General features: G+C 44.1%; 1 protein-coding gene across 1 annotated transcript in view; it reads left to right on the top strand.

The window, feature by feature from the left end:
- The window catches only part of ASTN2 (astrotactin 2), a 728,537-nt gene that overhangs the window by 382,865 nt on the left and 328,902 nt on the right, over positions 1-16,770 (top strand). Inside the window, exon 6 of the mRNA XM_066580842.1 lies at positions 3,978-4,145. Within this exon, the coding sequence (XP_066436939.1) occupies positions 3,978-4,145 (168 nt within the window). The remainder of the gene's footprint in view (positions 1-3,977; positions 4,146-16,770) is intronic.

Genomic DNA, 16,770 nt, shown 5'->3' with positions numbered 1-16,770 from the left:
GTTTCAAACAAGCGCTAAATACATCACATGGCTCTTGCCTGTGTGATGTGCATGTGAGTGCAATACAAGGCTTCTCATAGAAATCAATGGAAAACTCACATGTGAGGATCAGAATTTCACAGAAACATCCGTGGGTAAGATGCACATTGACCAGCGGGATATAGGGAGTTTATCGGCCCAATATCATGCTTGCTCGTGTGCAGTTAGCCTAATAATGGATGTCTAGTGGGGAAAATGCCAGAAACTGGCTGAAAAGGCCCCACACCTGGAGCATGCTGCATTTAAAATGAAAATACCAGATTTAAAAAATGTAAGACAAGTAACGAAAAACATCATCAAAAAAAAAACCGCTGCTTGTAATGTGTTTAGTATTTCCATATTGACTTCCAGCCAACATTTGGCCGTGAGTTTTTAGGAAAACATTAAGGAGGCAGGTAAAAATACTATTGTTTTGAAACAAAATGCTATGTGTGAAACCACCTATATGGTACCTACAGACTAAGGGTGGACACCCACTGGCGATATTTTCTTTCTTGCGCTGCGAGAGCACGTGAAAACTTTCGCCTCGCAGCGCAAGAAAGACGCCATGAATGAATAGCTAAAGGCTATCTGTCATTGGCTGAGCGCTAAGCCAATAGCTAAGCACTAGCTGCTATTGGCTGAGCCCTCAGCCAATCAGCACAGCCCTTTCAGGAGGTGGGGATTTTTAAATCCCTTCCTGCTGAAAGAGCTTAACAGCAGTGCAGGGGAGCCAGCCACAGGACACGTCTGAGCGGCGGAGAGGTGAGTAATTTAAAAAAAATTTTTTTAACACTTATTGATGATTATTGGGGAAGGGCTTATATTTCAAGCCCTTCCCCAGTAATCATACTGCGGGGCTTGCCAAAAAGCAGTGCTTTCAATGGGATCGGCAGCAGTGCCGATCCCATTGAAAACAATGGGATAGCATGCCGCGGACCTCTGCCACAGCTGTGACAGCTGTGGCAGAGGATTCCTTCATCCACGCGGTCCCCGCAGAAGTCCGCGGCATTCTCCATCTCTTTTCAATGGGGCTAGCACTGCTGCCGCTGGCCCCATTGAAAAGACTGGCGATATCCCGGCGTGATGCCGTTTTTTTTCTCGCGCTGCGCTGCAAGACTTTTCCTTTACTCTTGCAGCGCAGTGGAAAAAAAACGCCAGTGGGTGTGAGCCCTTAAGGTTCATTCACACGAGGGAATTTATGCAGCCAAGCCAAAAACCTACTGCACACTGATGAGGGGCAACCCTCCCCCCGAAACAGCTGTCTGTGTATGAATTCTCAATTCCCAGTCACTGTTACAAGGCTTGTATATATAGTCTAATATTGACTTGCAGGTATGCTGCCTTCCAATAGCTGGTGCTACAGAGGTATTGTTCCATCTCCCTTATTTGCATATTACCCAGAGGAGCATGAATGGCCCTATACGTCTCCTCTCTCACTCAAATTCTAGGTTCTCTCCCTAAGGAGAAAAGATAGCAATTTGAAATAACACCATGGACTAAAAAATATTGCACTAAAGCAAAGGGAAAAAAACACCTTTACAAAAAAACACAAGGGCATTTCATGTCTTACTATTGACCTTTCGTAAACATCTGGATGCAGTGTTCTTTGCCAGAAAAAACAAACAAAACACCACTGCATCAATGTCACGGGTGGCGGTACGCAGCACAGGTTACAGGATACAACACGGATGACAGATTTACAAAATTGAATTTTTTTATTTACACACAAATATCTGGAAAAAGAACAACGTTATCCAGTATAGCAGATAGTTTAAGAGCCAAATGACTTTCACGGTACCATATGCAATCCTGACTACCACTAACTAAGAGTGATAACTGTTATTATATACTGTACACCTGCAGAATAACAATACTCTGCACTCCGTATAAATCACAATGTAGCAAATGCACAATATTTATATGTCAACTGTTAGCTCATGATATGAACGAGGCAACTGGAATACGAATACAAGTCCATGGAAAATCAAACTGTAGATTTCCCTGCACAGTGTTAATCAGTAAAACACTCTTCTGGATTTCACAGGATCCAAAAGTAATTTACTTAAATGTTATTTGTATTTATGTACCCAGGCTCGAACCTGTTCTCAATCCCAATAACAGTTCACTCCTATCCAGTAGAACTCCGAGTAATTACTCTGATATGTAAATCTAGTATTCATGCCTTCAGTGTGTAACAGGCTTGCTAGTTAGCTACTCGTCCTCATTGGTGTTCACACATATGTTTACCAAGACCAGCCTCACTTACGGAGCATTCTGTAATCAAGCATCCTGGAGCTCCAGATGATGATTTCAGTTTCCTCCTGCAGGATGTTTCCTCTCACTCATGCAGTTTGCTAAATGAGGGGCATTACTGTAGCTTCAAGAAGACTGCCAACCCTCACTCAATGCTGAGCAGCTCCTGTTTCTCTTCACACAGGCCTCTGTGACTTCTGCAGATTACCACGCTTGACCTCTCTCTGAGCCACACAACACCTCAGCATATCCTGCAGCCTCGGCTCCTTTTTCCTGTGTTGCAAGAAACAATTCTCTTATATTGGTCGAGAAGTCGCCAATCACAGAATGACTGTTCTGGGCATGCTCAGTTCAAATTGTTGCACAATTGTCGCACACGACCAAATTGCCACACATTTTGTAATATTTATGCCCATCACCATAGCAACCCATTGACCTTTTAGTGGTAGCCCCTTAAATCAAAGCACACAAAAAAAATTAGTTTTTGCAAAAATGGCTAGTTTTTGTGATAGTTTTTCATACAGTTATTTGATACAAAACTATAAGTGGATTCAAAAGGTAATGGGAAACACAAAGGAAGGACTTCTATTTCGTAATACATAGAGATGTGGCAGGTGCAAACAAATGTTTGACGTGTTACATCCGTTTGCTTAATGCCACAAATCTTTGACAACTTCCGTTATTTGCGTAGTCTATTGTTGTTTATTAACTGCTGGGTTATAACTACGTGGTACATTGTAATTTGAAGATAAAGGGTGCTACATCAGTATAAAGCCCAAATCTGCTGACCATAGAACGTGAGCAGCACTACATTTTAATATGGAGCTTTTGTAAGCTCTTCAGATTTCCTGTGCCTTCCCTGGGATATTATTAGAGCACTCCAACTCATGAAGTAAGTGATTCCAGTAACAGAAGTATATCAAGGGACTGCTGTACATGCAATATCAAGTGTAGATTCACCTTCGGCTTATCAAAGGTGAAACTACACTTTGTATCGTTAATGAAGAGTTTTGCTAAGCTTTGCCTTGCTAAATATTGGATAAAGCTGTGGGAATAGGTGGCAAACAGAAGGCATACGATCCCTCTATGAGTTGGAAAAACTTTCGATCACATCACAGCAAAGTTTACTTTGTTTATAAATACCAGATAACTAGGACTGCAGTGACATCTATTGTACTATGGCAACTATGTATTATAAATTCAGTTTTGTCTTAATAAAATTATAGGGGTTGTCCACTTTTGAACGATTGATGACCTATCCTCAAGGTAAATCATCAATAGTTGATCGGCGGGGTTACGCTGCTTGGGATCCCCTTGATCAGCTGTTCTCTAGACTGCTGTCAGTGTGTATGGAGGCAGATGCGCTGTATACATGGCTGCAGAAGGATTGCTATTGCAGGCACTGTTCCCATTGATTTTCATGGGAGCTATGCCTACAATATCAACCTAAACTGCCCAACTCAATGTGTACTGTGCTTTCCGCTTCCTGCTCTGTACACACTGGCAGCGACCCAGTGAGCAGCTGATCACTGAGACCAAGTGGTCAATTTCTGATCACGTGCCCTAAGGATAGGTCATCAATAGTTGAAAAATGGGCAGTCCCTTTAAGTCCATATCTTACCTTCCTGTATTATTGTCTTTGGATATGAAGTGACTTTATATGAAGGCTTTGGTCATTTTTGTTGTTATTATTTTACCTGCAGGGAGCAGCTTTGTGATTAGTGAAGGAAGCTTTCTTGACATATCAAACTGGGTAAACCCTGCCCAGCTGTTCCTCTACTATCAAGCAAATTCCAGTTCTCCATGGACGCGTGATCTCTGTGGCCAAAGAACAATAGATGCTTGTGAGCAGATCTGCGACCCGGAAACAGGTGAGTCCAGGTTTGACCTCTTAACAGCGATACAGTAGGCAGGTATACTCAGATATTACTGTGCAGGCCCTAGGATTGCTTATAAATGGTCACTAATCCAAGTATTTCACTTTGTGTTCATCTATATGACATTGATGGTAAGCAATAATGGTATGTTCACACGGAACTAAGCTGCAGTGTTTGCAGTACAAATATTGTGGATGGGATTTTTTTAAAAATCCCATCTAAACACTGGATATTAAATTTGCAGCATGTCAATTTATGCTTCGAAATTTAAAAAAAATTCTTTATTTATAATTTTCGACATTTACAAGAGTCAAACAAAGTAGGTGGAGACCAAAGTTGGGTGCTACAAAGACAAGAATAGAGGCAACCTAATAAAACATTAGTAATAACCTACAGAACAATCAGGACAAGAAGGCCCAAAATCTTTTGCTGCAAAGATAAGCTACAAGAAGGTGTTGAGAAGGAGCCCCCCCCTCCCTTATGGGGAGTCCATCTCAAAAACTCAGTGCTTTGACTTAAAGGGGTTGTCTCGCGAAAGCAAGTGGGGTTATACACTTCTGTATGGCCATATTAATGCACTTTGTAATATACATCATGCATTAAATATGAGCCATACAGAAGTTATTCACTTACCTGCTCCGTTGCTAGCGTCCCTGTCGCCATGGATCCGTCTAATTTCGCTGTCTTCTGGCGTTTTTAGACGCGCTTGCGCTGTGCGGTCTTCTGCCAGGTGAATGGGGCCGCTCGTGCCGGAGAGCTGGTCACCGCGTCGTCATCGTAGCTCTGCCCCATCACGTGTGCCGATTCCAGCCAATCAGGAGGCTGGAATCGGCAATGGAACGCACAGAGCCCATGGTGCACCATGGGAGAAAACCGCAGTGCATTCCTGGGAAAGGACCGGCGGCCATCTTTGGGAGAAGGTTTTTTAAAGTCCTTGTTTCGTCGGATCAGTGAGTAGCAAGCAGTTTAAAAACCGCTTTAATTTGCTAATTTATGCCAGGGGGGGGGGGTGACAGGGGTAATGGGGTAAGGTAAAATTTTGAGGTTTGCCGCGAGACAACCCCTTTAACATAGTAACAGAAAGCTTATGTAATAGAAGAAAACAAAGATAACCAAGAGCCTTGTGTGGTGCAGAGTGTTAAGGCAGCAGAAATGCAGTCCTAAGCTCTCGCTCATGACCTGAGGGTTGCAAGTTCAATCAATGGTTCAGGTAGTCGGTTCGAGGTTGATTCAGCCTTCCATCCTTCTGAGGTTGGTAAAATCAGTACCCAGTTTGTTGGGGGGTAATGAATAAATTACTTGAAAGCGCTGTGGAATAAGTTGGTGCTATACAAATAAGATTAAAAGTGAAGAAAAGTATGAGAAATTCTATTAAAAGGAAAAGACAAAGGGAAGTAAAAAAAAGAGGGAAAATGGAGGGATCACGAAGTAATCAATTAATTAGCTCCATTCAGTATAGATCTGTACTTGCTGAGCCCTGAAACATAATCCAAGGAGTACTGGAGGAAATTATGGAGTCATGGGTATCTCACAATGACCCGATGAACTCCTCCATCCTCATAAGCTCAGCTGAGAGAGTGAGGGAGGGGAGTGGGATTTCCAAGGGGCTGAGATACTTGATCTAGTAGCAGTAATTATGTGTTTTAAAATAGACTTACGATAAGTTCTTACGGGTAGATCCGACAGATGTAAAATATATAATGCCGGGAACAACACTAAAGTGCTATGCAGAACTGCACAAGTAATTTTATGGACCTGCCTCCAGAAAGCACTCAATTTCATGCAGTCCCAGAAAATGTGTAAGATAGTTAACCCACACCGCCAATAATTAGGAGAGACAGAAGGAAATATCTTGTGTAATTTGGAAGGAACATAATACCACCCGCTGAGTAGTTGGTAGCCTGCTTCTTGAAATTTGCTGACAAGGGAAGACTTATATGAAAACTCAAAAATTCTATCTACATTACCTGCAAGCCTGAAAATGGGGAACCAAAATCTAGTTCCAAGTTGGTCAGGAAAAATGGTTTGGGTCTGGAGAAATCAGCAGAGTAAAAACTGGAGAGCGAGCGTCATTTGGGGCCTACAGTATTGCAAGTTTGTTCAAAGGGAGTTCAATTATGCTTTGGACTTTCACTGTAGATTTCACTCCTTCAAAAGAGGAGAAGACATCTGTTGTGATTTCTCACCAAAGTTCACACCATCTGATGTGGATTAGCTGCTGTGGATTTTCTGCTGTGGGAAAATCCACCAAGAATCCACAATGTGTAAATATACCTATAGGAGAGTGACAGAGTAATAACAATGAGGTACCCTGTATAGGTTCAGATGGCAAGGGCATACATAGAAGAGATGGAGGCCCCATAGCAAAAACTTAATTGGACCCCCCATTATGGTGCCCATTTTTGCCACCCCACCCAGAACAGTAGGGTCTGGTGTTTGTTTCCCATTCCATGCCCTTTAAAATGACCACTGGGCCAATTCTCTACCTCCTAATGTTTGATAATGATGCAGCTCTACTTTTGAGTAAAGTCCTGGCCCTACATATATCCTTGCTACCCAGTAACAAAAGGGATGGTGCAATCAAAGCTGGGGTCTTCTCTCTGCATTGATTCTATAGCAGTTGCATGGGCTGCCTCTATGCTACATACGCCCCTATGCAGGGGCACATAGTTGAGAAATTGGTTCTTCCTGTTTAAGTGCGGCAAATAAGGGTTCCAGTGAAATGTAAAGGGAAAAATACTATTCATGACCTATCCGAATTATAGGTCATCAATAGTTGATCGGCTGGGACTTGCTGCTGGGGACCTTGGCCAGTCAGCTGATGGGTCGCTTGCTGTCACTGCTTCGACCCTGTGTAGTGGCCAGCACTGGAACTCAATGGGACCTGTGCTTGTTGTTATGAGTTCCAACTACTACACAGAGCGGAATTTGCATTTGCATTGTATTTACAGCACTGTCAGCGGGCGCCAGATCAGTTAGTCAGTCAGGGTCCCGTGCGGCAGACCCCAGCTGATCAATTATTGATGACCTACCCTGAGGATAGCTCAATAGTATTTTCCTGGAAACCCCTTTTAGGCCTTAGTCAGACGGGCGTTTTTACGCACGATTTGCGCATGCGCATGCGTCCGGCAATTTTTTAAAACCATTGCTTTGCAATGGTATCGGACACATGAGCGCTTTTTATGCGCTCGTCCGATAAATTATAGAACAGAAATCGCAGATCGCACCTATCTGCGATCTGCGATTCCTGGTCTCTTCTCTATATGCGCTCAATGGGGCCGGCGGCAGCAGCGCCGACCCCATTGAGAACATATAGAAGACAAATCATTCTTCTCTGCCACAGCTGTAACAGCTGTCGCAGAGAAGAACGATGTTTGCCCATTGAATTCAATGGAGCCGGCAATACAGCCGACTCCATTGAAAGCAATGGGCTGCCGGCGAGCGCAGGATGAATTGTCGGGAAGGGCTTAAATATATAAGCCCTTCCCTGCAATTCATCCAGAAAAGTGTAAAAATAAAAAAAATATATATACTCACCGTGTCCCGGCAGCCGGAGTTCAAAGCGGCCGGCCTGCAGTGGGTGTGAAGGGGGTGTGAGTCAGACTTGCCCCTGATTAGCTCAGCGCTGAGCCAATCAGAGGCAAGTCTGACTCACACCCCCTTCACAGCCAATCAGAGGCAAGTCTGACTCACACCCCCTTCACAGCCAATCAGAGGCAAGTCTGACTCACACCCCCTTCACACCCACTGCAGGCCGGCCGTTCTGAACTCCGTCTGCTGGGACACGGTGAGTATATAGATTTTTCGAGCGATTTTTTTGGCCCCGGTCACGCGATTTGCGGATGCGCATCCGTCATGCGATCCGCAAATCGCGCGAAAAAACGCCCGTGTGACTAAGGTCTAAAGGAGTTCTTTGATATTGACAACTCCATTCGATATGCTGTTTTTCTACTAGCTGCTGTATCCCATCTGAGGGTCTTCTCTATGAACTGTAGCCGCTAAGAAGCAACATCTCTGGTATAGATTTATTTGAATACCCGCATGTAATACTATGTTTCCATTATCGTGGCCGCTGCAGGGACAATGAGCAGCCGGCAATCACTTCCCCAAGAAAGCAGTACAGGCAATGTCTGACATGAGACAACCTTATACAAATAGTTGAAACTACTCTTAGACTCAAAGGTAGATAATAGGCTTTAAAAGCACACAACCAGAAAAGCATGTCAAAATTAGATGGTAGAACCGAACGCTGTCTCCGAGCTTTTTATTCTGGCGCTTTCTCACAGCTTTTTATTCTGGATGCCCATAATTGAAAATCAAGTTTTGTTTATTGTGAACTCATAATTGCTAAAAGGTGACTAGTTTAGAAAGGGGAACAAAAACTTGTTAAATTTTGAGGTTTGCATGAAATAAATATATTATATCGCCTTCTAGAATCTGAATGTACTGAGAAGATTTGGGAATTTCATGCTTTGTACTTTTTTTTGCAGTTACTTTGCTATAAAGACCTTTGTGACAGATCATATCTGGCTGTTAAGAACTTTTATACTTGTGCAGGAAATAAAGTATTCAGTCTAAGATAACTCAGGTCCAAGGGACCGGGCTGGAACAATGATTTTGTTCAAAGACAAACTTAACCCCTTAAGGACCAGGCTGTTTTGTACCTTAAGGACCAGACACTTTTTAGGGATTTTTCCCATTTGGTGGTTTTACTGCCCTATTTTGTTTCCTTTAGCTACCAAAAATATTTTTACTGCATTTTTTTCCCGTGACATATAGGGCGATTTTTTAAATATCTTTTCACTGACTTTTTTTTTCAGTTTTTTAGTTTTATTTTTGGTAAAATGCTAACATTTAACATTTATAGTAATTTTTTTTTTATTTAGTATATTTATGCTAAAATAAAATATGGGAATGGGTTCCTCTATTTGTTTCGGGCGTTTTGATATATAGTATGTATGGTTTTGGTTTACAGGGCGCATACGGTGATGGTTTTGGTTGGCGTCTGCTTTGTGTTATTTTCTTTCTTATGTATATATTGTTGTTTTATTCTGTAATGTTGTTTTACTTATGTATGTAATCATGTTTTTTTTACTATCTATGTCCCCCATGACGACATATAAGACCTCTGGGGGCATTCTTTTTTTTTTTCATTTGACACTTTCCCACTGTAGCTGGGGCATCAATAGAAGCCCCAGTTACAGGGGAAAGCAACCCCTGTAGTGACATTAGTTACTGGCAGAGCTGTCCAGGGTCTAGTACGACCCTTCAGCTCTACTGTAGCAGAGAACCCCTGCGGTTACATGACCCCCCGACTCCCGTAATGAAAGCTATAGTTCTGCTTTCACTTTCTAGTACACAGCGCTTATTGAGCACTGTGTACTCGGGGAAGGAAAGGCAGGAAGGGTTAAAAACCCCTCCTGCCTCCTCCTCCGGGTTATCAGCTGTTACTGGCAGCTGATAACCCGCTCCTGCCTCTCATTAATTGCAGAGACAGGAGGCTTAAAGCGCCGGCGTAATTTTACTATTGGCGGTGCTTTAAGCCCAGGACCAGGCACCGTATATTTACCACCCTGGTCCTTAATGGGTAAAGGGCACGGCCCTATACCATATTAGATACTAAAAAACGTTTAAAAAATTCTAAGTGGCGTGAAATGGAAAAAAAAACTAAATTCCGCCATCATTGGGGAGGTCTTGTTTCCACGGAGTACACACTGCAGCAAAAATGACCTGCTTACTTTATTTTATAGGTCAGTACAATTACTTCAATATCATTTTTTTTCTTTTTACTGTACTACTTTTAAAATCTAAAATATCTTTAGAAAAAATAAAATTATTTTTTGCCGCCATGTTCTGACAGCCATAGCTGTTTTATTTTTCTGTCAACAAAGTTGAGTGAGGGCTTGTTTTTGCAGGACGTCCTGCAGTCTCTATCGGTACCATTTTGGAGTACATATGACTTTTTGATAGCTTTTTACTACATTTTTTTCTTAGAGACGGGGTGACCAAAAAAAGTGCAATTCTGGTGTTTTTTTTCTGACAACATTGACCATGCGGGTAAATAATACGTTACTTTGATGGACATGCAGATATCAAATGTTTCGGGGCTTTTCATTTAGATTTTTTTATTATAGGTATGGCAAAAGTGTTTTTGTCTTACTTTTTTAAACTGATTTTTACATTTATTTAGTCCCCATAGGGCACAAGAACTTGCGATGGTTTGATCGCTCCTGCAGTATGATGCAATACTATAGTATTACATTATACCACTATCTAAAAGGCAATCTGATCTGGGTCAGCTGGGACCCTGCAGCTCAGCTGTGGAAGGGGACACCCGCCGGTCTCATGATTGGTGGGTTGACGAGTGAAAGTAATACTTGTGCTTTCTCTCTTCACTACATAGCATTCATTGAGCGCTAAGTAGTGTTCAAGAGAGAAGGCAGAAGCAGTTAAAAACTGCCGCTATCAGCTGAAGACCCAACCTCGTCCTGCTTGATTGCAGGATCTTTAATCCCACATTGTACTTTTACTGTTGGCCGGGATTAAAACCCAGGAACAAGCGTCGTAAAGTGCTTGGTCCTTCATGAGTTAATCTATGCTATGCTAGCAGTCCCATGATGTATCAGTACAGCATTACATGAACAGCTAGAGCCAGTACCATCTCTCCCTGCTGGGAGTACAGTGTGGTTATCATTACACTCCATACCTCAACTGGCAGACCATGGACCCCACAGACTTGAAGTCATAGATGTATTGTAGGAAGGAAATGCTCCCTCCATTGAATATATGGCAGCAGATCTGTATTCAGGATTGTAATCAACGCCAGAGCCTGGCACACAAGTTCCTGATGTTAGTCAGTGCCAGCACATTGTGTGCGATGATGCATGCAAGGTCCTGATTCTGGCCAGCATTAGGACGTTGTTTGTGCCATGCCAGAAAGTAAAAAGTATTATGAATTAATTTTTGGATGCTTTTAGATTCTAGCATGCAGTAGTTTTATGAATCATTTACATATTTTATTAATTTTCCTGAAACGCTTGTTTAAATATATACTTTGATGCACGACCTCTGATCCATGATTGTGGGAAAATTTGATTGGATCTCTTCACCTGAACCTTTGACATCTATGGGGTCAGCAGTGGTACCAGGATGAAGACTCACATGAACTTACAAGTGACAGACATTTGTGCTGCCTTCTTTCTGTTATGGCAGATTTGTCCTCTGTCGGAAATCCCTCAGTGAGCTCAGTGTTTAATCTGCCCTTCTGCACATCCCTGCTACAACATCTCCTGTGGTATATGGACTGATTGGCTGATATGCAGGTGCTTCTTCTAGCCAACCTATCAGCTATATCGGAAGTGTATTTATTCTGGGCCCGCCTCTACATGGCCGCTGGTTATTGTCCTAACTGAGGTGTTTGGTGACGCAGCGGACTCCTGTGGCTTAATACCTGTAGCTATTTTTTCTATGTTGGGCTTATTCACTTCTACCAAATACTGTGTTGTATGCATTGCTCTGCCTGATATGTATTTAACATCTTCCCTATCCTCCATCTAGGGACAGACTAGGCTCCCTCAGTTCCTGACGTGGGGTTGCCCCTATTGGGGCAATCTTCCTGCATTTGTTTGCCACATCAGAGTTGGTTAGGCACAGCGTTTCAATCCGTGTATTTCTGTTGCCATATTTTGTGTTCCCCATATTTTGATTATATAGTATATGTCAATATTAATCCACTGTGGGCATTAATTACGTCCTAGTTTGATGGGGCATCGTACTTGAACATAACAATTTTTTTTTTGTCTAGTCTGTTCTGGGGTCAGATCTGTTTTTATGAGTCTGATCATAGAAATCATAAAATGGTAGAGTTGGAAGGAACCTCTAAGATGATCAGGTCTAACCCCGTGCTCAATACAGGATCACTAAATCCTCCCAGACAGATGTCTGTCCAGCCTTTGTTTGAAGACTTGCATTGAAGGAGAACTCACCTCCCGTGGTAACCTGTTCCACTCATTGATCACCCTCACTGTCAGAAAGTTTTTTCTAATATCTAATCTGTGTCTCTTCCTCTTCAGTTTCATTCCATTGTTTCTAGTCTTTACTTGTACAAATGAGAGTAGGGATCATTCCGCTCCACTGTTTTAGACCTTCAGATCATTGGTGTATTGCTAGGAGTCGCAATCGTGACCCGTCCCCTTAGCAAATGGGGGCCCGTGGGCCCCCTACTAGATGCAGTATTACTGCCATGGTCCACAGGCAAGCTGTGGGTGGCACTCAAGGATAGGACATGCCATGATATTTTTCCACACCACGATACGGGAAAAAAAATAGCTCATGTGTATGACCTCATTCAAAAGAATGGGGTTCACAGTCGTGCGAGATTTGTGCATCTTTTTGTGTGATCTTTTCAGCTGTGTGAAAGTGGCCTAAGGGGCTACAAACAAATTTTCATGTAGTGCAGGTAATAACTCATGTTTAGAAAGCTTATTCCAAGGGTCTAGAGTATGTATGTAAATTAGTTTTGCAGCGTGGTTTAGGTATGGGTACAGGTACAGATGGAGGGGGGGGGGGGGGCAGAGCTGAACTTCTGCACCCGGGCCCCTGAGCCTTTAATTATGCCCCTGCTTCAGATTTGTAGACAGCTATTAAAGGGGTTGTCCCGCGGCAGCAAGTGGGTCTGTACACTTCTGCATGGCCATAATAATGCACTTTGTAATGTACATTGTGCATTAATTATGAGCCATGCAGAAGTTATAAAAAGTTTTATACTTACCTGTTCCGTTGCTGGCGTCCTCGTCTCCATGGTGCCGACTAATTTTCGCCCTCCGATGGCCAAATTAGCCGCGCTTGCGCAGTCCGGGTCTTCTGCAGTCTTCTATGGGGCTCCGTGTAGCTCCGTGTAGCTCCGCCCCGTCACGTGCCGATTCCAGCCAATCAGGAGGCTGGAATCGGCAGTGGACCGCACAGAAGAGCTGCGGTCCACGGAGGAAGAGGCCATCTTCAGCGGTGAGTAGAGAAGTCACCGGAGCGCGGGGATTCAGGTAAGCGCTCCGGTGAGCTTTCTTTACCTCCCTGCATCGGGGTTGTCTCGCGCCGAACGGGGGGGGGGTTGAAAAAAAAAAAAACCCGTTTCGGCGCGGGACAACCCCTTTAAGTCTCCACTCAGTCTCCTTTTTTTCAAGCTAAACATTCCCAGATCCTTTAACCGTTCCTCATAGGACATGATTTGCAGACCGCTCACCATCTTGGTAACTCTTCCTTGAACTTGCTCCAGTTTGTCGGTCTTTTTTAACCCCTTCCCGCTCCTGGACGTACCTGGTACGTCATGGTAGCGGGATACTTCCCGCAACATGACGTACCTGGTACGTCATGCCATTAAAGTGTCGCCGCGGTGACAATCGCGGCGACACAGCAGCGATCCTGGCTGATATCGTCGGCAGACAAGTGAGGCATCCGGGCTGGGGACCAATCAGAGCGGTCCCTCCCCCACGATCGCTGTGATTGGTCAGGGAAAAACTCCCTGACCAATCACAGCGCAGCAGCGGACTTCGCGCTGTTTACAGTAGGGGCTCCATGTGCAAGCACCGCAGTGTGTTTCCGGTGCTTGTACAGAGAGCACCTACTGTGTTTTTTTCTGAATATAAGTGCGATTAGAGTGTAGATTAGGCAGGGAGTGAGTGTAGTGTAGTGTAGTGTAGTGGAGTGTAGTGTAGTGTAGTGTAGTGTAGTGTAGTGGAGTGTAGTGTAGCAGAGTGGAGTTAGTGATCAGTGTAGTGGAGAGGAGTTAGTCATCAGTGTGGTGTAGTGGAGTGAGTGTTAGTGATCAGTGTGGTGTAGTGTAGTGAGTGTAGTGAGTGATTGATCAGGCAGTGTAGTGTAGTGAGTGTAGTGAGTGATTGATCAGGCAGTGTAGTGTAGCAGAGTGGAGTGAGTGATCAGAAGTGCAGTGTAGTGTAGTGAGTGAGGGATCTGTAGTGTGTGATCAGAAGTGTAGTGAGTGAGCTGTAGCGTGCGATCAGCAGTGTAGTGTAGCGCAGCGTGTAGTCAGTGTATCCCTTGGTGTAAAAAAAAAAAAAAAAGTTCCTGTTGTTCCCATTTTGTTACCTGTCCCGTCACCCGTTATTAGTTAGTGTAGCGTTTAGTTAGTCCGTCTAGTGTGTAGCGTGTCGTTAGTCCGTGTACTGTCAGTGTATTCGTCTGTGTAAAAAAAAAAAAAAAAAAAAAAAAAAAAAAGTTCCTGTTGTTCCCATTTCGTTACCTGTCCCGTCACCCGTTATTAGTTAGTGTAGCGTTTAGTTAGTCCGTCTAGTGTGTAGTGTGTCGTTAGTCCGTGTTGTGTCAGTGTATTCGTCTGTGTAAAAAAAAACCCAAAAAAACAAAAAAAGTTCCTGTTGTTCCCATTTCGTTACCTGTCCCGTCACCCGTCATTAGTTAGTGTAGCGTGTCGTTAGTCCGTCTAGTGTGTAGTGTGTCGTTAGTCCGTGTTGTGTCAGTGTATTCGTCTGTGTAAAAAAAAAAAAAAAAAAGAAAAAAAAAAAACACTTACGTGAATACACCACATAAGTTTCCGCGTTCTTTCCGACCCCCGTCCCGTGGTCACCCCATCCCGCAGTGTCCCATCTAATAAAACTTTTTCCCCGTGTGCCCCATTTTATATAAATATGGCCCGCAGGAGGTACACTTCAGAGGAACTGTATGCAATCATTGCATCAGACTCGGACCCAGGTAGTGGTGATGACGACCCCACTTTTTTGGCATTCTCCGACTCCTCATCCTCATCCTCATCCAGCGAGTCTGAGCTCCCTGCACCCCCGAGAAGGCGTCCAAGGACCGCCACTGACCCCAATGCATCAGATGCTCACTGGAGTACCCCGGAAGATTACAGACCCCAGATCCCTGATTTTATTGGGAACCCAGGGATTCAATTTGATCCAGAAGGGCTCAGAGGGAAGGACTTCTTCAAGTTTTTTTTTCAGAAGAGTTCATTGCCCACATTGTTACCCAGACTAATTTGTACTCCCAGAATTTTATTCAACAAAATCCCACCTCCAGCTATGCCAGACCCGATAAGTGGACCCCTGTGGATGCACCAGAGATACAAAAATTTTGGGGGCTTATACTAACCATGGGGCTAATAAAGAAGCCAACAATCAGGGCGTACTGGTCTACCGATATTTTGTACCACACCCCAATGTTCCGCATGGCGATGTCGAGGACGCGCTTTGAGTGTATTTTAAAATTTCTGCACTACAATGACAACCAGCTGTGCCCCCCCAGCGATCACCCCAATTACGATCGGTTGTATAAGATCAGGCCCGTAATAGACCATTTTAACGCCAAGTTTGCCCAGGCGTATGCCCCACAGATAAACATTGCAGTAGACGAGTCCCTGGTACACTTCAAGGGGAGGCTAAAATTCCGCCAGTACCTGCCCAGTAAGCGGGCACGGTATGGTGTGAAGTTGTACAAGCTGTGCGAAAGTACATCAGGGTACACCCACAAGTTCCGTATTTACGAGGGGAAGGACACTAAAATTGAGCCCCCAGAATGCCCCCCCGTGCTGGGAGTAACAGGGAAAATAGTGTGGGAACTGGTGCACCCACTATTAGACCAGGGTTACCATCTGTACCTGGATAACTTTTATACCAGTGTCCCCCTGTTTCAGTGCCTCGCTTCCAGAGGAACAGTGGCATGTGGCACTGTTCGGAAAAATCAAAAAAGCCTCCCTAAGACGCTGCTTGGGCAACTGCTCAGAAGGGGTGAGAGCCGGGCCCAATGCAGCGACAATGTATTGTGCGTTAAATATAAGGACAAGAGGGATGTCCTTATGTTGACGACAATACACGGCCACAGCAGTACCCCCTGCCCAGTACGAGGTACCAGTGCAGAGACCCCCAAACCAGACTGCGTCCTCGACTATAATAAGTACATGGGAGGGGTCGATCTATCAGACCAGGTACTGGAGCCCTATAGAGCCATGCGGAAAACACGGGTGTGGTACAAAAAACTGGCCGTGCACCTCGTACAGATGGCACTGTATAATGCCTACGTGCTGTTCCAAGGTGCAGGCCACAGGGGGACATTCCTTGAATTTCAAGAGGAAGTTATCAAGGACCTAATATTTGGGGACCAGGAGGTGGGGGAGAGGCCCAGTACTTCTGGAAGCGAGGCCACAAGAATTGTACCAGGGCAGCATTTTCTCAGTGAAATTCCCTCCACTGCGACGAAGGGAAGGCCCCAAAAGAGGTGCAGAGTGTGCTACAAACAGGGGATAAGAAAAGACACCAGATACCAGTGTGAAACGTGCCCCACACAACCCGGCCTCTGTATAAATGAGTGTTTTAAGATCTACCACACGTCCCTGAAATTTTAATTTTTTTATTGCCCTGACGTTTTACCCTGATGTACTTCGCACAGCTTGTACATAAAGCCACATGCTAAGTCCTTCCCTTCTGAGCCCTGCGCCCTAAAAACAGTTTAGATTCACATATGGGGCATTTCCCTGTTGGGTAACATCATGGGTTACGTTTTCTCCTTCTGCCCCTGGTAAAAAATAAAAATCTGGGCCTAAACTGAGCATTATTGGAAAAATGTGAATTTTTCGTTCTCAACTCAAGTTGTT

This window comes from Eleutherodactylus coqui, chromosome 10 (genome assembly GCF_035609145.1).
Source record: "Eleutherodactylus coqui strain aEleCoq1 chromosome 10, aEleCoq1.hap1, whole genome shotgun sequence".
NCBI classification, from domain to species: Eukaryota; Metazoa; Chordata; class Amphibia; order Anura; family Eleutherodactylidae; genus Eleutherodactylus; species Eleutherodactylus coqui.
This window is presented reverse-complemented; position numbering and strand designations above follow the sequence as displayed.